General features: G+C 43.3%; 2 protein-coding genes across 2 annotated transcripts in view; one reads left to right on the top strand and one right to left on the bottom strand.

The window, feature by feature from the left end:
• The window catches only part of mvp (major vault protein), a 204,868-nt gene that overhangs the window by 118,187 nt on the left and 65,413 nt on the right, over positions 1-21,268 (top strand). The gene's annotated exons all lie outside the window — the stretch shown is intronic.
• doc2a (double C2-like domains, alpha) overlaps positions 1-21,268 on the bottom strand; it is a 56,182-nt gene that overhangs the window by 19,360 nt on the left and 15,554 nt on the right. The window contains exons 3-7 of the mRNA XM_085783359.1: positions 18,937-19,016; positions 9,551-9,625; positions 8,865-8,974; positions 4,181-4,307; positions 3,321-3,380 (exon numbers count right to left, since the gene is read on the bottom strand). Of these exons, the coding sequence (XP_085639485.1) occupies positions 3,321-3,380; positions 4,181-4,307; positions 8,865-8,974; positions 9,551-9,625; positions 18,937-19,016 (452 nt within the window). The remainder of the gene's footprint in view (positions 1-3,320; positions 3,381-4,180; positions 4,308-8,864; positions 8,975-9,550; positions 9,626-18,936; positions 19,017-21,268) is intronic.

The raw sequence follows: 21,268 nt of genomic DNA, 5'->3' as shown, positions 1-21,268 counted from the left end.
CTGTGGCTGTGTAAAAAAAAAAAAAACCCCGGGGCTGTGTGTGTTTTCCTCAGATCAATAATATACATCCATGGCCGTTTCCCGGAGCTTTATGACACGACGTCGTACTTTTACCGCGGTCGTAATAAAAAAGATAATACCTGCAGAGGGTCAGAGGACCTACAGCTTCCTCCTTGTGAATATTACATATGTATTTGTGTTTATTAATATTTCTTAGCCATGGTTGAGGAGAGAAAGAAAATAACGGGAGGTGGGTTGCATCATAGCGCGATGAAGCGATGAAGCGATGAAGCGATGGTGAAAAATGTGACAAATATGTCAAGCGACGCGATGCTCGCGTTACGGGCGATGGCATCGCTTCCATCGCGTTTGGTGTGAACGCACGGTTACTCTAGTATACACATATGTAGGCGATGTTATCTGGCCGTCTGCGTTGTGTTTCGGTACCGACTGCCCCAGGTGGGGTTCGAACCCTGGTCTCCCACGATGCAAACCGCTGTGCCAAGAAGTCAATGACCACTTGGCAGTCGGGTCTGCACATCATTTTACGGGTGAGTGAGTGCACCCGGACGCTCCGTTATACATATATGTACAAAACAAGGCTGGAGAGAGCTAGACTGTATTTTGTAAGTGGATCAAATACACATCATGGATCTATTAGATCAAATAGATGAAGTGGAGGCTGATTGAACTGCAGTTAAACGTTGCAGTGAGAGCTTCTTGCAGGATTTTGAAATCTCGTTAAGTCAGGGGGAAAAAAACAGAAAAAAGAGGAAAAAAAGAAATTACTTGAAGAACAGAATAAATATCACTCAGAAAAGAGAGAAATAAATTCAGCTACTCCAAATAACAGAGCTTTTTTTTTTCAAGTGAAGCAATATGCTTCCTAGTTTTCCTCTGAAGAATCCAGGAAATGTAAAAACATCATTAGAACAAGACTGTGGAGCCGAGCGACGGCAGGAAATTAAAGCAGTAAATTATGATTTTATTTTAGTAGTTTTAATAATACTTTTAATAATTGGAGGACTTCCTGAGCTTCTCTCCTCAGCGAAGCGGTTTTTTAATCTTCCTGTGTGATTCTGCTCTTGTTCAGTGAAGCGTCTCCTCCTCCACCGACATCGTGTTTTAAAGCCTCTCTCCTCCTCCGTCGGCTGCTCCCTCAAGCTTTCACAGCCACGTGGAGCAGAGTGACGGATGCTGAGCTACATGACAGGACACACACACCTTTCACACACACACACATGTTCAGCTTATTTATCTAAAACCCTCACTGCAAAAACTCAAAATCTCAATTCCAGTCAAAACTAAAACTCTTTTCGCTTAAAACAAGACTCATCACCTAACAATGAACTTGTTTTTAGATCATTTTCACTTGTTTCAAACAAATTTTCACTTGAAATAAGTAGAAAAATCTGCCAGTGAAAGCAAGTTTTTTGTGCTTGTACAGTAATAAGAAAGAAAAACTTGCTCCACTATCAGATTTTTCTACTTATTTCAAGTGAAAATCAGCTTTAAAGAAGTAAAAAGTGTCTAAAAACAAGCAACTTTTTATGTGATGAGTAGAATGAGATTTGTTTTGACTAGAAATAAGACAAATATTCTTGGTAAGATTTAGAGTTTTTGCAGTGCTCATCTCCAGTTCATTCAGAGCAGAGAGGAGGCCTCTCTTCTTCCTCCAGACCGTCTGGTCCTCTGTGGGTTTTAACTCCTCAGGGTGAGTTTACATCTCCGTTCTCCTCCAGCTGCCTCTCACTGCTCCTCCCACTCGTCTTTCCTTCTTCCTCTCCTGTCAGACGTTAAATCCTGACCTTCAAATGTGGCACAAACATCCCCGTGAACTCAAGAATAAGCTTGTTACATTTTGGTGTCACCATGACGTAGACTTGTAGTCAAGACCGCCTGAACTGAGACCAAGACACTACCAAGACCAGAGAGTATCAAGACCAAGACAAGACAAGACAAGACAAGACCAAGACAAGACCAAGACCAGTTGAGCTCAAGACTGAGAACGAGACCAAAAAAAACAACTAGTTACACCATATTTTGCTATTCACACATCACAAAATGCATCTTTTGGTACCACTTGAAGGGAGCGCATAAATAATAATATCCCCCAAAAAAAACATGCCTGCCTGGATGTTGTAGGCTATAAATCCCTTTGAGACCGTTCTGCCAGTCCCAGACATTGCGAGACCGAGAGACCCGAGACCGAGACAAGACCAAGACCAAACACTGTCGAGACCGAGATGAGACCAAGAACGTCTCAAGAACTACAAGTCTACCATGACGTCACAAACCACTAACGAACCCTGTGACTCTGGTTCCTGTTGGGGACTATTTCCAGTGGCGGACTGATCTACGTTGGAGCTGTAGTGAGAGAGAGAAGCTCAGATGAACCAGATCCACGGGTCTTGAACTCACATGTGGAGTGAGTGGCGTTGACATGGTGACGCGTCCCTGGATTCATTACTACGCTCCGTTTCACCGTCACGGGGAAATCACATTAACTCACTAAGGTCTAATGAACTAATGAACGACCTTCACCGCTTTGACTCCAGCTGCAGAGGAACCAGCACATCTGCACACAGCTGCAGGAGCTGCAATACACAACCATTATAATCTCATCATTTCTCCAAAAATGATCATGGTCATTGATCAGGGATTGATCAAAAACTGTAATACCTATCAAAACGTGGAGTAATACGACAATACACAAGACTTGTGTCTACTGTTTAAAGTTTAAATGAAGTCTCTAGGTGAAAGTATGCCTGAGCAGTAGATGTTTGTTAAACTCCAATGATTGGTCTTTTTTGCTCTTTTTTTTCCGCCCGTCCCATTGACTTCAATGTAAAATTTTGCGCAGTTTTTCGCGACTTATGTGGCAAAAAATTCGTAAACTGTTGAGAAAAGTAATAGCACACCGATCCCGATCGAACCGCACGTTTTGATATATAATATGTCCTGCAACCAGTGCCCGGTGCGATGGCCCGTGGCCCTAACTAGTCACATCACTCTTTGTGACGATGTAATTAATCAGTTAACTGATCAGAACCGGTCAAAGGTCAAAGGTCAAACAGAGGCCCTGACCCCCGGGGGTTATTATCAACAAGGAGCAAAGGATCATGGGAAAAAACCTGCTGACCTTTAGACTGGGGTCACCTCATCTGGATGGATGGACGATGGATGATGGATGGATGGATGGGTGGATGGATGGATGGATGGATGATGGATGGATGGATGGATGGATGGATGGATGGATGGATGGATGGATGGATGGATGGATGGATGGATGGATGGATGGATGATGGAGGAACTCTGACCTCTCTCAAGTAGCAGGAGATTCCTCTCAGAGCTTCTCCCATGGCCGTCGGAGAAGGAAGCTGAGGAGAGAACAGATGTTTCTGTCGTCATTTTGTTCTTCTGTTTTAAAACATTAAAGGGATAGTTCACCCAAAATTGAAATTTCACTCATTATCTCCTCCCCCTCATGTGGACTAAGGGCTGGGAGAAGTTTCAGAGTCCTCCGTGGCTTCTCTGAGTTACAGGGGGTCTCCGTGCAGCACTGTATGTCCAAATGACGGTTGAGAACGTAGCTCACTTTTCTTCATCCAAAAAGACACACCAAAAAACATCCAAATACCTCCATGCTGCTCGTCTGTAATGTCCGTCTTGTATTGAAGCCCCAACATGAGAAATTGTTCCCGGAAAAAATTAAATAAGTCTATATTTTAAGCTGCAAATCGCGCGAGATTCTGGCAGAGCAACACTGGGAGCTTCCGCTACAAACAAGCTTAAAATATAGACTTATTTAATTTTTTTTGGAACAATTTCTCATGTCGGGGCTTCAATACAATACGGACATTACATACGAGCAGCATGGAGGTAATTGGATGTTTTTTGGTGTGTTTTTTTGTGACGAAGACAGTTGGTATCCATTTGCAACCGTTATATGGACATGCACTGCTACGCCGAGACCCCCTGTAACTCAGAGAAGCCACGGAGGACTCTGAAACTTCTCCCAGCCCTTAGTCCACATGAGGGGGAGGAGATAATGAGTGACATTTCAATTTTGGGTGAACTATCCCTTTAAAGAACATTAATTTTAATGATGAGTGAATGAATGTGAACACTGTGGAGCAGCAGCAGTAGAAACAGCAGTATTATCAGCAGTGTGAGGTACCGGAGGAGGATGCTCCAGACAGGTGTGGAAGTGTTTGGTCTGGTTGAGTTTGACTCGTTTCAGAGGAACTCGGGATTCACCGATCAACTCATTATGAGTCAGTTTGTCCTCGTCACACACAGTCAACCTGGGACAGACAGAGGACAGAGGAGACAGGGTTAGACCAGAGAAAACATTCAGACTCTTTATAATATAAGTTGATCTATAGGCTACGTTAAACAAAACTCGTCGTCTCTTAATCAGAACAGCTGTTGTGGAAGAGTGAGGGATCATGGGACAAAAATATTAAAATTTTACCCACTTTGTGTTTTGTCATACATTTAATTCATGTTTTTTCACAACGCTCTTGTCTGAAAACAAAGTTAAAAGTGTGTATTATATTATGCAACATGTGGTATCTTTGTATCACGAGACGTTTGTGGATCATTAATAAAATAAAAATTCATTTTTCACTGTAGTTTCCAGTTTTAATTTTCTCCTGTTCCACACGAACTGAGCTCTTTAACTGAACGCCTCCGTGTTGGAAAGAAGACGTTTTTTAGTAGTTGTTACAAAGTGATGATATTTTTAGCACAAGTTGGAACATTTCAGAAATAAAACACAGTTTGAAAAAAGGTGTGAGGTTGATCACACACAGTAGGCAGAGAAGAAGCGGAAGCAGGAAGTAACGTCGCCATGGGACCTCAATTAGGAAAAAGTCTCCATGTGAGTGAACAGGAGTCAAAGTTTTATTTCTAATGTGATTGAATAGTGTGATGATAAAACTCTCTGAGCTCTACCTGTTTAAAACACCACGGTTCATGAAGAGAAACCAGCAGTTTGTTGTTAAACTATTGTAAAATAAAACTCCTTATAGAATCCGAAACCAGAAAGACTCCAGTAGGTGACGTCACCACATGCACTGCAAAAACTCAAAATCTAACCAAGAATATTTGTCTTATTTCTAGTCAAAATGTCATTTCTAGTCAAAACAAATCTCATTCTACTTAAAACAAGACTCATCACATTAAAAGCAGCTTGTTTTTAGACACTTTTTACTTCTTTCAAGCAGATTTTCACTTGAAATAAGTAGAAAAATCTGATAGTGGAGCAAGTTTTTCTTTCTTAATACAAGCACAAAAAACTTGCTTTCACTGGCAGATTTTTCTACTTATTTCAAGTGAAAATTAGTTTGAAACAAATGAAAATTATCTAAAAACAAGTTCATTTTTAGGTGATGAGTCTTATTTTAAGTGGAAAGAGATTAGTTTTGACTAGAAATGAGACATTTTGACAAGAAATAAGACAAATATTCTTGGAAAGATTTAGAGTTTTTGCAGTGTGACACCCTTAGATCTGTAGTCAGCAGAGCGTCTTCACACTGAATTCATTCTTCTGTTGCTGTTTTACAACAAACCGCTGGTTTCTCTTCCTGAACCGTGGTGTTTTAAACAGGTAGAGCTCAGAGAGTTTTATCATCACACTATTCAATCACATTAGAAATAAAACTTTGACTCCCGTTCACTGACATGGAGACTTTTTCCGAATTGAGGTCCCATGGCGACGTTACTTCCTGCTTCCACTTAGGCTCTCTATATCCACAAGTTTCCGAACGTCATCTATGGTCAAAACCGGAAGCCGGTTTTGCATTCCCGGTGGAATTGTACGTTTACGTTTCCATGGTTTTCAGTCGTTGTCATAGTTGCGGTAAACGCATGGATCTATTCACCACTTTCCGGAGAATGACACTGGGTGTCGCCATGACTCTCGATTCCACCGGAAAGATTAGCTGGGCTAACCGTTAGCTGTTAGCCGTTAGCAGTGTCTTAAATAACTCAATAAACGGCTCATGAAAAAAAATTTTTTCCAGCGGATATCCTAGTTACAACATGGCTGAGCTAACTGGAGTAGTTTCATGTCGTGTCCGACAACGGGAGGGTTTTAACCATAGACTGTAAAGGTTTTAACAGCTGACGTCCTGATGTTAGTTTGCTGCTGCTGTTAGCTGTCAGCAGCAGCAAAGCTAACAACTACGATAACCATGACTAATTACAAAAACGTGCACACAGAAATAGTAATGTTTGTTCAATAATTTGTTTTATAGACTTAACAAACATCAGATTTAGTCAAAACGGTTTTGGCAGCCCGGAGCCCCCACAGTTGGTACCTACACCGGTGGCTAACGCTACCAGTTAGCCGCTAACGCTACCAGTTAGCCGCTGGCTAGAATGCTACTAAAACCGACTTCCGTTGTGGTGTGACGCAATGGATCATGGGAAAATAAAGTGGTGGATTAACGCTGGCTTTTAACACGGATGTCAGTTTGTGTGATATCCATTGTTAAAAGCTGGTGTGATGATTCATGCCTTTTACAGATTTTCATTGAAAAAAAACCAAAATATATCCATGCATTTACCGCGACTACCGAAACCATGGAAACGTAAACATAAAATTCCACCGGAAGAACAAAACCGGCAAAACAGGCTACGTTTTTGACGTTCGGAAAAAGGTGGATAAAAACAAAAGTGGGCGTCGCCTCTGTGGCTCCGCCCCCCAAAGTTTCTACCGCTGAGTCTGACTCCCTCTAGTGGCGATTGGAGGAAGTGCAGCTTCAGGTTTCAGCTGATTGGTCTAAAGGTGTCGGTCAGAGACAGCAGCTTCACATGAAAGCAACAACACAAAGAGCATTTTATATGTGGAGGGGAACACACACACACACACACACACACACACACACACACACACACACACACACACACAAACAAACAGAAATAGATGAGAGAAAATCTGCAATAAATAAAATAGTAAAGATATTCATGAAACCCTGTGGTGAAGGTGACCCCACTGCTTGTGTTTTATTTACGACTGAACTGATCCAACGCATCATGAATTATTACTCGGCTCCTGAACTCCTCGGTGTTTTTTTGTTCCTTTCGTCTGATGATGATGAATAAAACGTTTTGATAAAATGAAGTTCACCTGCTCCGGATCAGCTGAGGTGTTCACTTCATTCAGCATCAGTTACCATGGTGATTTATCCCGGCAACGAGCCAAAAACCATGCGTCGGTGTTGGTTTAATCATTTCCTCTTATTCAGATCGTGTTTTATCAATAATCAATCTGATCATCTCACTCACTTTTGTTGTTGTCGTTGTTGTTGTTGTTGTTGAGCTCCTGTGTTTTCAGACAAATGATGCTTGTCATACACACACACACACACACACACACACACACACACGCTGCTCTGCTGCATGTGTAGTAGAGATGAAGCCGGTCTCCTCCTCTCTGCCATCGATGGTACAAACATTAACTCATCATTAAAGGCTGGGAAACACACTGACTGACACGTTATCGAGCTCCTTTTGAAACCTTTATAAAGGGATAGTTCAACATATAGTCAAACTGGCCCATCACCATAATCCCTATAGTCATAGCAGTAGGTTCGTTACCTTTAATTGTCGGTGCAAGCTGTTTTTAGAACGGCGGAGCAGAGCCGTGAGCTGCTCAGAGCTACGCTACGGAGGCTCATTATGGGATTTCTTGGTTTCCCTCATCAAACTCATCAAATACACAATCCAACAACTCCACAACGCTCTGGTGGACAAGTTGTGAGCTGCACATTCACCACGCTATGAGATAATAACACAACGTTACCACACAGAGTTGTTTTAGAGGGAAATTCATGTAAAACCCCTGATGTGCGTTGCCTTCAGGGACAGTTTTTCATCAACAGTCTCTGTATTTCCCTCTAAAACAACTCTGTGTGGTAACGTTGTGTTATTATCTCATAGCGTGGTGAATGTGCAGCTCACAACTTGTCCACCAGAGCGTTGTGGAGTTGTTGGATTGTGTATTTGATGAGTTTGATGAAGGAAAAGAAAAGAGGAGACCGCACACTTAAGCTCCCTTTATGTGCAGTGCTTTTATTTAGCACATCCAACAACATCAGCAACGTTAGCGTACTGCTCTTCTTCAGACTCAGTTTGATGAGGGAAACCAAGAAATCCCTCCGTAGCGTAGCTCTGAGCATTTTTGGGGTGGAAATGCGTCACCGTGTGCACGCAGATTTCCACCCCAAAAACGCTCATCTACACGCAAATTAAAAAAGTGAGAACCCAACGCCACTTTTGCGTTTTCACCCTTTACATGGACGAGCGTTTTTAAGATTACCACTCTCGAGGGTGGTTTCACTTTTTTGCGTTTTCAAGCCCCCAAAACGCCGTCACCGTCTAAACAAAAGGCACATCCCATGAAATATTTTGCCGTTTTCATCCACGAGTGTTGCCGTGTAAACAGAGCCTCAGTCCATCCACGGCTCCACCAGGAGCTTCTCTTCTCTCTGAGCTTCTCTTTTATTCAGTCTTCACCAAGTATCAACTCCACAACAGTAACTCCTGGGAACAGTTCCCTGCAGCTCGTCGACCGTCTGGAGGATCTGAAGCCCAGACTTCAGTCGGAGAAGAAGGAGCTGTAGTTTATTTCATGCTGCTGCAGCGCGAGAAGGAAGAAGTTCCCTCCTGCTGCTGCTGCTGCTGCTCTGACACGGTTCTGACCTCTTCACCTCAATCTACCTCTTTTTATTAGATATTTTAATTCCTCTGCTCATTTTCTTTTTAATACAGCGTGAAGCATTTATGATTTACACATTGTTTGCCAAGTGTTACCCCTCACACACACACACACACAGACACACACACACACACACCTGAGCGTCTTCCTGTGCATGTCCTCCTCTGTGATCCCCACGTAGGTGAGAGTTTCATTCCACACTGGATTCAAAGAGTTACGGATCGTCTTCGTTTTCAGCTTGTTGGCCTGAAATACACAACACAACACAACACAACATAATATAATATAATATAATATAATGTAATATAATATAATATAATATAATATAATATAATGTAATATAATATAATATAATATAATATAATATAACATAACATAACATAACATAATATAATATAATATAATATAATATAATATAATAATATAATGCTTGACTAAACTACAGTGGTGTTGCACCACCGACTCCAGATGAATCCTAAACTGGTTCCATTTCAGATGGTTTGATCTTTACAGGCAGAAAATTAATTCTAAGTAAAAAACAGACATTTCCTTTACAGAGAGATTCAGCCTTCAGCAGAAACAGATCAGTCGATGCTGCACTTAGTATTTCATTCACTGGCTGTTTTTACGCTCCGTATCAGCTGTGAGTGAGAGAGAGATGTGTAATTTCACGGCTCTTTAAAAGCAGCTGAGTCCTTCACTGTGACTCCGTTACTACGACTGAAGGCAGCTACAGGAATCTACTGAAACGTCTTTACTCCGGCTCACACAGGAGAGACGGACTGAGTGATCTGAGTGATCTGATTGGTCGGAGCGTCTCACCTTACAGGCTCCAGGCAGCAGGTGCAGCTTGACGTACGGGTCGGACAGACCGTTGAAGTCCATGGGCTTCAGACCCTGAGGAGACAAACACAGCCGAGATCGGAGGAAAACTGATCAATATCTAAATGATTATTGTCCATTGATACATCACAGCAGCTCAGCAGGCGCCTACATTACCCATAATACACCATGAGTGCCACAGGTTGACTCAACCATCGACCTGGGAGTCTGAAGCAGCAGCTGCAGTTCGTAGTCCAACCAAAACTTTATATGAGAGTAATAGGGCCCGACACAAAAACGTCCATAAAACTACACAACAACCATTTAATATTCCTCCACACTGCTCGTCCACTGCAATCCAAGTGTCCTGAAGGGAGATAGTCCAGAGTTTACTGGAAACTACCTCATTTAGGACATTTTTACAGACTAAACAGTCCTGGATTGCGCTCTGACATTCACACGCATGAACACGAGAGAGTGCACCAGGCAAATTCAATCCAGGACTGTTGAGGCTGTAAAAATGTCCTCAATGAGGTAGTTTCCAGTAAACTCTGGACTATCTCCCTTCAGGACACTTGGATTGCAGTGGACGAGCAGTGTGGAGGAATATTAAATGGTTGTTGTGTAGTTTTATGGACGTTTTTGTGTCGGGCCCTATTACTCTCATACTGTATAGGGTTTTGGTTGGACTAGGAACCGGCCTCCTGGGTCTCCAGATGACCTTTGAGGAATAAAAACCTATTCTGGAGTATTCATCAGCATGAGGGGGAGTCAATAATGACTGAATTTCATTTTTTGGTGAACTATTCCTACTACTCCTCTTTTACTGTGTGAGCATATAGACTCAGGCCTTGTCCACATGGAAACGGAGCTTCACCAAAAACAACCTTTTTCTTGTTCGTTTGGAAGAGGTTTGTCCATAAACACATCGTCATCGTTTCCAGAAATCTCTGCAGTAAATCCCAGCGTTAAAGAGCTCATTTCTCTACAGCGCTGTTGTTTTAGTGGAGTGTTTGCTCTGTTCTGTTTATGTTTCTGATGAATCCATCAGCTATCTGAGTTTAAAACACACTGACATGTCATTAAAGCAGCGGCCTGTGACTCCTGCCGCTGACTGAACGATTCAGAGTCGATTTCTCCCCGCGGACAAAAGATGAGAGGAAACACTCGGCTTGAAGCTCCGACCTCGTCAGCGGGAACTCGTCATCATGACAAATTGCTCCTAAATGTCTTTCAACAGCTTTGACATTTGAGGAGACGGCGGCCATGATAGATTTCTGTGCTGGTGGTGTGAGGCAGTAATGTGTGTGTGTGTTTAAATTACACCCAGTCTGCATGCGCACGACGAGTCCGTTACCGTGGACACGTGAGCTGGAGACGAGCTGATTAAAAGAAGGATGAAGCATTTTTTTTTTTTTTTAACATTTTAAGATTTTCCTTTTAGTTTTGTTCCAGTTACGTCTGCAACAGTTGCATCTTCCTCTGAGGTGGAGAGGTGAACACAGAGCTGCTCTGCTCAGGAATAAGAAGTTTGGCCCCAGAGACGAGAGAGAGAGAGTGAACGCTCAGATGAGTTGAGTTCAGGTCTCAGACTTTAATTAGCTTGTTAGGACCGAGGTCTGTTCACTGTCGTTAGGAAACGACCACACGATGCAGATGCTGCTGAACATTAGAATAAGTAAAACTACAGCAGGATGAGGAGGAAGAAGAGGAGGAGGAGGAGGAAGAGGAGGAAGATAAGGAGGAGGAGGAGGAGGAGGAGGAGGAAGAGGAGGAAAAGGGGGAAGAGAAGGAGGAGGAGGAAGGAGAAAGAGAAGGAGGCGGAGGAGGAAGAGGAGGAAAAGGGGGAAGAGAAGGAGGAGGAAGGAGAAAGAGAAGGAGGAGGAGGAAGAAGAGGAGGAGGAGGAGGAAGAGGAGGAAAAGGGGGAAGAGAAGGAGGAGGAGGAGGAGGAGGAAGAAGGAGGAGGAGGAAGAGGAGGAAGAAGGAGGAGGAAGAAGAGGAGAAAGCGGAGAAAGGGAAGAGGAGGAGGAAGAGGAGGAGGAAGAAGAGGAGGAGGAGGAGGAGGAAGAAAAGGAAGAAGAGGAGGAGGAGGGGGAGGAGGAAGAGGAGGAGGAGGAAGAGGAGGAGGAGGAGGAAGAGGAGGAGGAGGAAGAAGAAGAATAAGAAGGAGAAGAGGGAAGAGGAAGAGAAGGGGAAAGAGGAGGAGGAGGAGGAGGAGGAGGAAGGAGAAAGAGAAGGAGGAGGAGGAGGAAGAAGGAGGAGGAGGAAGAGGAGGAGGAAGAGGAGGAAGAGAAGGAGGAGGAAGAAGAAGAGGAGGAGGAAGAAGGAGGAGGAAGAGAAGGAGGAGGAAGAAGAAGAGGAGAAGGAGGAAGAGGAGGAGGAAGAAAAGGAGCAGAAAGAGGAGGAGGAGGAAGAAGAAGAGGAGAAAGCGGAGAAAGGGAAGAGGAGGAGGAAGAGGAGGAGGAAGAAGAGGAGGAGGAGGAGGAAGAGGAAGAAGAGGAGGAGGAGGAGGAGGAGGAAGAAGAGGAAGAAAAGGAGGGGGAGGAGGAGGAGGAAGAGGAGGAGGAGGAAGAATAAGAAGGAGAAGAGGGAAGAGGAAGAGAAGGGGGAAGAGGAGGAGGAGGAGAAAGATGAGGAGGAGGAAGACGAGAAGAGGGAAGAGAAAGAGGAAGAGAAGGAGAGGAGGAGGAAGAGGAGGGAAGAGAAGGGAAGAGGAGTTTCAGGTCTGAGTTTGCTCTGCTGTGATTGTAGCTACTAACAGGTTTTAACAGGAGCTGTGGAGGTGAAGTCAAGAAAAGTTTCAGATCATCTACTGGTGGAAAAATCAAACAGTAACTTTACCTTCAGGAGGATTTATCTCACACACAGCAGAAAACTAGAACCACCACCTCAGATGTGTATCCCTCCGCCAACTAAAACTAAAGCAAGTTATAATCTACAGTTTCTAACTTTATATCACAGTTACATCAAGTTAAACTGTAACTGAGGTCTAACGCTAAACTAGCCTACACTTTAGACTAACTGAAGATTAAAGCAGAAGTAAGTGATATATTTGTGTTAATATAAGTCTTAAATAGTTATATCTTCCGACAGCAATCACTTATATAGAGTGTTTGGTCTGAAACACGGGTCTGTCAGTCACTCTGCTCTGCTCTGAGCCCAGGAGAAAACATTTATCGTATCCTACAGTTTTTATCCAATGAGGAGAGAGAACGGCATGCAGGGCTGTGTGTGCAGCCAAGGAACGCCGTGAATGTGGTGACGTAGCGACGAGGACTGTTATGGTGCGTTCAAGGAAACTCGTATTTTTCCGACCTGTGAAGTCGTACCAGTTCGATCTGGTACGAGTTCACCGGTCGGAAGTTACGAGTGGCCGTTATAGTGACTTTCACCGGTAAAACAGGTCGGAAAAACACGAGTGGGTTGCCTGAAACGCTACAAAGTCGTAAGTTGTGACTTGAAGCTGTAATTTACGATTTCAAAAGCCTGCCTGGAACGCAGCATTAGCGAAAACGACCGGACCACTTACTTCTGCTTTAAGTTAAAACTATTTCATATAAGTGACTCACAACCAAAGACGGATTAGAAACAGGACGCTGCACTAAGAGTCAGTTTCCTGTATCCGTGTCCCGTGGGTTTCTCCGTGACTCCGCCCCCTTTAGGAGACCAGCAGACTTTGACTCCGCCCCCTTTAGGAGACCAGCAGACCGTGACTCCGCCTCCTTTAGGAGACCAGCAGACCGTGACTCCGCCCCCTTTAGGAGACCGGCAGGCCGTGACTCCGCCCCCTTTAGGAGACCGGCAGGCCGTGACTCCGCCCCCTTTAGGGGACCAGCAGACCGTGACTCCGCCCCCTTTAGGAGACCAGCAGACCGTGACTCCGCCCCCTTTAGGAGACCAGCAGACCGTGACTCCGCCCCCTTTAGGAGACCAGCAGCAGGTCTTGAGTCTATTGACTCCAATGGGAGAAGTGAACGTGAACTCAGATTATGGTCGATTCTTTCGTAGATAGATAGATAGATAGATAGATAGATAGATAGATAGATAGATAGATAGACATCTCTTCTGAACATTTTAACACTAAAATGGACAAATTTCAGACAAACCAGGAGAAAATGAACACCTGCTGTAATGTTCGAAAAGTTAAATATGACTGTTAGCTGTGTACATATTTAATGATATCGTAAGAACATGTAAACAGCTTACTTTCCTCTACTGACAACTTTTATAAACCCACACACACGTTCACAACACACACGAGTTTTAGGGGACGGGTGACCACGCCCGCTTTAGGATACAGGAAGTGTAGCTGAACCATTTCATATCATTGGTGCCACTTGTAGTGAGCCATCTTGTCATAGTAGAGGATCTTTGTCACAACTATAAACCGGCTAAGGCGAAAGCTAAACTAGCCAACACAGATCCAAACTATAACTTTACATTGGTAAACTAAACTGTGAGTGCTAAAGTTAAACCTCCGTAACACTGACTTCCTGTAGTGAAACAGCATCAATCACCTGAAACAGCTTCACAGTCTGTGATACGAGCGCAGAGCGTTTCATATGTTCACTAACAGCAGCTTTAATGTTTCTTCTCTTTCACGGCGTTAACTAAATCTGAGCTCCTTCATCTCCATAACAGGCGGCGCTGAGTTAATCCTCCTGCCTCCATCTGAACCCGCTCCTGTCTCACGCAGCCGCGGCAACCGGTCGATGCCGGGAGGGAAATCATTGAGATTCAAGTAGGTACTTGAATGAAGAAACGCTGGAGGAGAGGACGGAGACAAAGCTGGGAGACAGCAGGTGCTCTGATCATCTCCCATCCCCGAGATAATGAAGCAATTTAAAGCTGACTTGTGTTTGTGTCAGGCTGCTGCTGCTGCTGCTCTGTGATGATGGGATGTTCTCTAACAGGTTATAAACCTTCACTCCACATGTAGAGTATATGAAGAGACGCAGCAGGACTGAGGCCTGATGGTCTCACTGGGACCGGATGCTCTCTTCTCTTCATCATCTTCATCATCACAACTTGAAGCCCTCACTGTCCTCACCACCTCCTCCTCCCGCTGCTTCAGCAGAAACGCCTCGGGCTCCACATCCAACATCAACCGTTACTGTCGGCAACGATCCTCTACTACTGCCAAGATGGCTCACTACAAGCTGCACCAATGATATGAAATGGTTCAGACTTCTGCCACTTTTCCACACTGCAAAAACTCAAAATCTTTCCGAGACTATTTGTCTCATTTCTTGTCAAAATGTCTCTTTTCTAGTCAAAACAATCCCTTTCTACTTAAAATAAGACTCATCACCTTAAAAATTAACTTGTTTTTAGATCATTTTCACTTGTTTCAAACACATTTTCACTTGAAATAAGTAGAAAAATCTGCCAGTGAAAGCAAGTTTTTTGTGCTTGTAATAAGAAAGAAAAACTTGCTCCACTATCAGGTTATTTTAAGTGAAAATATGCTTGAAGGAAGTAAAAAGTGTCTAAAAACAAGCTGCTTTTGATTGTGATGAGTCTTATTTTAAGTATAATGAGATTTGTTTTGACTAGAAATGACATTTTGACTAAAAATAAGACAAATATTCTTGGTAAGATATTTTTTTTATTTTTTTTTTTTTTATTTAACCTTTATTTAACCAGGCGAAATCAATTAAGAACATGTTCTTATTTACAATGATGGCCTGATTTTTTGCAGTGCACTAGCACGGCACGGCGCGGCTCTACTTGTTTTTTTTTGCTTTTCCACTAGTACCTGGAACTGGTACTTTTTGGTGACACCTCAGCCCTGGTTCCAAGCGAGCCGAAACGATACTAAACGTGACATCAGCCGACTGCCTTCCACTGATTGGCCGGAGCGTAGTCACGGAAGAGTGGAAGAGTCGTGACCGCAACGTCCAATACGAGAATCAAACCCGCTAAACTTAAAGTATTTTTTGGGGGGGCTTTTTCGCCGTTAATGGATAGGAGAGTTGAGAGAGAGACAGGAAATGGGAGACAGAGAAGGTGGGGATGACATGGGGCGGGTGCTCTATACTAGGGCTGGGACGATACGCTTTTCTCCCGATTCGATTCTTCTACGATTTTTTGGATGCTGATTTGATTTTAAATTGCGATTCTACGATATTGCCAATTTTCTCGATTTTTTTGTCAGGCTTCTGAAACCTTTCTGACAAAATGAGATATAGACTGAGATAAACTGCTACATTTTAACATTTATCTGTACACAAATACTGTAGGAGCCTATAAATTAACATACTCCATTATAAAGTGAACTTAAACCCTTTTTCAAAACCTGGACTCGCTGTATGTAAAAAAAAATAAAGGCGAACAAATGCACATTGCACAAAAAAAAAATCGATTTTTGAAAAAAAAATATTGCGATACTTATGTGAATCGATTTTTTCTCCCACCCCTATGCTCTACCAACTGAGCTAAACACTGCCCCCAAACCCGCTAAATTTAACAACACACCAACAACAGCGCCCACTGATCTGTGCTGAGACTGGTGTTATTCTTTCATGTGAGTTAAATGATGCTGTGTGGAAAACCACGCTGTGGTCCGTGATTGAGGTGCAGATGAGTGAGTTTGGAGCTGATGAGATGAGAGAAAAAAGAGAGACGATGTGGTGACTACCACTGTGATATGACGACCCCACCCCCGCTGAGGAGGAACTATGAAGAACTCAGCTGTGATGGAAAAGCACCTAAAACGAGGTAATTTGGCAGACCATTTAGTTTAATTTCAAAAGGAAATGATTATGGGGCAGGGAAAATAAGTTATCCTCATCCTGCTCCCTTCCAGGCTTGGAAGACTCATGTTGTCAGTAATGTACGAATTGTCAAATATTGTCAAAATGTTCAGAAGAGATGTGTCTTGTGAGAAATGAGTCCAATATTTACTTCAGTGACTCTGGAGCCAAAGAATCGACCATAATCTGAGCTCACGTTCACTTCTCCCATTGGAGTCAGTAGACTCAAGACCTGCTGCTGCTGCTGGTCTCCTAAAGGGGGCGGAGTCACGGTCTGCTGGTCTCCTAAAGGGGGCGGAGTCATGGTCTGCCGGTCTCCTAAAGGGGGCGGAGTCACAGTCTGCTGGTCTCCTAAAGGGGGCGGAGTCACGGTCTCTCGGTCTCCTAAAGGGGGCGGAGTCATGGTCTGCCGGTCTCCTAAAGGGGGCGGAGTCACGGTCTCTCGGTCTCCTAACGGGGGCGGAGTCACGAGAAACCCACAGGAAACTGACTCGTAGTTAAGCATTTTGTTTCTAAGCCGTCTTTGCCACTATGCCCCAAAGCTGTGGATCAGCCTGCCGGAGGATCTGAGAGGAGTTACAAACATTGACACTTTTAAACATAGGCTAAAAACCCATCTTTTTAATCTGGCTTTTATGCTATAGTCTCATAGTGATTTTATTCTATTTTATCTATTTTCTATCGCTATATTTTATTTTATTGTTGTTTTTAATCTTCGTGCATTAGTCTCCATGCTTTTTCTTGTTTTACCTCCTATATACAGTATATATTGTTCAATTCAGCAGCAATTCAGCACTTTGAACGGCATCTATTTGCTTTGAAAGGTGCTATATAAATAAAATTTGATTGAATTTGATTGATTGTTGTCTGAGAAGGATGTCATTTGACTCTGGGGCAAAGGTTCAGAGGTCAAGGTGTGGAGGTTGGACCGGTGGGCGGTGGGACCCTCTGCAGAGACGAAGATGTTTTACTGAGGAAAGTTAACCACACATACTGCAACTGTCTGTGTGTGTGTGTCTGCTCAGCGGTGCTTTCTGTCGACAGCTGCTCTTCACACCAAACAGTGGTTTACCTGCAGCCACCTGAGGCTCCTTATCTCCCCCCACAACATCGAACACCTGCTCTGAGACTCAGTGTTTACAGGTCAATGAGAGCCACGACCTCTCGGACTCAGCAGGAAACAAACACACACAGTCTGCTGACAACATGGCTGCTGCTTCCTCCACCTGCCACAGATAGTGCTGCATCATCATCATCATCATCATCTCTTCCACCTGTGGTTTATACAGAGTGAATTATACAGGGGGTCGACTATGTCTCTAGGAGAAAACAGCTGCTTCAGTCACCTGCTGTCAAAGAATATTTATCTCTGAAATCAGCTCGTTCAACTGTTAGTTAAGTTACTTTAAGTTAGAAGCTTCCATTACTTAAAGGGATAGTTCAACATTTTGGCAAATTGGCCCATTGCCATAATCCCTATAGTCATAGCAGTAGGTTCGTTACCTTTGATTGTCGGTGCAAGCTATTTTTAGAACGGTGGAGCAGAGCCGTGAGCTGCTCAGAGCTACGCTACGGAGGCTCATTATGGGATTTCTTGGTTTCCCTTCATCAAACTCATCAAATACACAATCCAACAACTCCACAACGCTCTGGTGGACAAGTTGTGACCTGCACATTCACCCTGCACAACTCTGTCTGGAAACGTTCTGTTATTATCTCATAGCGTGGTGAATGTAGGATTGTGCATTTGATAAGTCCGCAACACAAGCGCCCGGTAAACTGTAATCTCTTGTTTATGACAAATACAACTAGACAAATACACACATCATAACACCGTGTATGATAATCCATCGATCCACCGATTGATTATTAAAGGCTTCACTGAAAACAAATGCGTTTTGTGACGGCTACTAGCTGGCACGAGGTAAACAGGAAGTCACTGTCGAATCCGTCAAAATTTTTTAAAATAATTAATCGGTAGACTAAATAGACTATATATAATTTAAGTATTATGTACCCCTCTAAATGCCCTGTGGATGTATTATTCAACTTTTAAGCTAGAAACTGCATCTGAAAGTTTAAAGTAAGAACTAGCTTGACTTAGTTGGCATACGTTTGAAACATCAGCATCCATGTTGATCCAGTATAATTAAGTAAGAATAAAACAAGCTAGGTCGTTGATGCTAATATTCAGCCACAGTCTCAGTTTGCCTGTGTGAGCATCCAATCGTCTGTAGCCTCATAAGTTTTAAATCATCATTTGAGCCCTGGTGTTCCCCACATTAACCAGATAAAAGTCTGTTTTCCACTTAAGCTCACAGAACAGATTCACAGCAATAATCTGCACAGGAGTCCAAAACATCTCAGGTCTGCTCAGATCAATAAATCTGAATTTGCGCTGAAACACTATTAAGGTTTTTATCCATAACTCAGCACAGGCCGAGGGGGAATAAAGGAAAAACAATTCCTTCTCATTCACACGGGATGAAAACAGATTTCATTTATGATGGGAGGAGAAACCATCACTCCTGGGCCAGACAGTCTAATTACTCTATAAACTATATTTCCCTCTGTTTGTTTACAGGCAGAGCTTGGCCGTGCGTGGCTCTGATGGACGGTGAATCGGTTACCTTGGCCCGGAGCACGGTGCAGTGCAGCTCGCTGGAGCTCTGCTCGTATCGCAGCTCAAACTCCAGAGTTCCCAGAGCCGCTGTGGGAAAAACACAAGAGAGACGCCGTTACTATCAAAACACCAAGAAACAACATGGTTTACAACCGTCACAGCAGCAAACAGAGAGAAACGACACTGCTGAGAGAATGAGTGAGGATGAAGTGAAAACACGTGAGAGAACAGAAGAGGCAGAGAATCCAATTTAGTGGAGCAGCACCTGTCGTATTAATGTCAACACACAACACATCACATGTCAACACAGGAAATCCTCTTAAAGCAAAGCAAACACACGTCCGTCACGGTGCGTTACAAACCATACATACATATGACACATATGAACATGATCATACAAGTGACGCACAATAAACAAACACACAAACGCGCGGCTGCTCCTCCGCGGTGCTTACATAAGAGCACGGATACAGTTTGTGTGATTCACAGGGATTACTGCTTTATTTTAGGCTGCAGCTCATCAATAACAAACCACTGTTTATTCACCGCATTGTGTTTCTCCTGCTGAACCCAGAGCCACTGCAGCTGCATTCAGCAGGACGGAGATGTAACACAACCACAACAACCACAACAACACAGGCAACACAAAGACACACTGAACAATCAAATGAGTCACAAGTCGTCAACGTGTCAGACAAACGGCCACAGAGACGAGCTGGTGTCGGTCTGAGGCTACGTTCACACGGAAACCATCTGAACAGAAAACACAGAAGTGGCGTTGTTGCGTTCTCACTTTTTATTCTGCGTTTAGACGAGCGTTTTTGGAGTGGAAATCTGCGTGCATACGGTGAAGCAAGGGGTCCATGCCTATGTTCCCACAGCCTTATGTTCCCACAGCCCTATGTTCCCACAGCCCTATGTTCCCACAGTTCTAAGATTTTTCTCAAAATTAGGCCCTATGTTCCCTCTGGACTCTCTCTACCTATCTGGACTCTCTCTATCTGGCCTGTCTAGCCTCTACCGGGTCTTTTTACTAAACTTAATCAACTCCTTTCTTCATTGCCTAAACACAACCAATGGTGGGACCAAAGGGCTGTGGGAACATAGAGCCTAATTTTCAGTGACAACAAAAGTTAGAAATGTGGGAACATAGGGCTGAGGGAACTGTGGGAACATAGGAATGACCCCGACGCAAGTCTGTGGAATTCAGTGTTGTATGCACGCCTAGTCTCGCTTGCCAGACCCTCCTCCAAAGAAGAAAGAGAGTCTGGCTGCTCCGCCTATGATTCTGCGATCAGAGAAGAAAACGCTCCGGCCGTTTGGAATTTTTTCAACCAACTCATCAAATAGATAGGTAGGTAGGTAGATAGGTAGGTAGATAGATAGATAGATAGATAGATAGATAGATAGATAGATAGATAGATAGATAGATAGATAGATAGATAGATAGATAGATAGATAGATAGATAGATAGATAGATAGATAGATAGATAGATAGATAGATAGATAGATAGATAGATAAGCTTTATTGCCAAACATTAAAAACAAAACTGTTGTGCAATCATGCTAAAAAGAGGAGGGGGGGGCTGTTAAAAGCAGCAGAGTGTTCATTTTTTATTGTCCAGGATGGTAATTGCAGAGGGGATGAAGGATTTTTTGTAGATGTTTTTCCTTGCGTTTTCAAGCCCCCAAAACGCTGTCGCCATCTAAACGAAAGGTACATCCCATGAAATATTTTGCTGTCGCTCTGTGTTTGTTTATATGTTACATCTGCAAATACGTTTTTTGTTGATGTTATAAACGTATCTCTTCATATATCAGAGGATGTTTATATGTGATGTGACATCTCTCTGAAGACATGTAATATATAATATGTTCGAGTGTCAGTCAAATGTTGCCCTCAGAGGTCAGAGGTCGTCTATGAAACAATCATCCAACAGCAGAAAGAGAGAGAGGAACTCTGCTTCTTAAAGGGACAACAAGGAGTTTCTATTTGGTTATAAAAAGGTCTCACATTAATGTGGATGAATCTACGTTACCACTTGTTAATGGGCCCATTTTCAATAAATATATCGTTTTGTCTCGACCAGCATTTCTTTACTTTCGGTTTCGTGGCGAGTCATGAGAATAACGCCGCCGAATCTCCGTTTATGGTGGGAACTACGACGGTATGTGATCGTCTTCCAACCTCTGACTTTAATTCTTGATGAATGAAAACATGAGTCTGTCTTGCGCCGGTCAAAGAATTTCACGGTGCGGAGGCTCATAAATGTAGTGAGAAAACACTTTGCTTTTACAAAACTCCTTGTTGTCCCTTTAACTCTTTAAAATCTCATGGT

This window comes from Trachurus japonicus, chromosome 8 (assembly GCF_045865225.1).
Source record: "Trachurus japonicus isolate A0001 chromosome 8, Traja_1.0".
Classification (NCBI taxonomy): Eukaryota; Metazoa; Chordata; class Actinopteri; order Carangiformes; family Carangidae; genus Trachurus; species Trachurus japonicus.
This window is presented reverse-complemented; position numbering and strand designations above follow the sequence as displayed.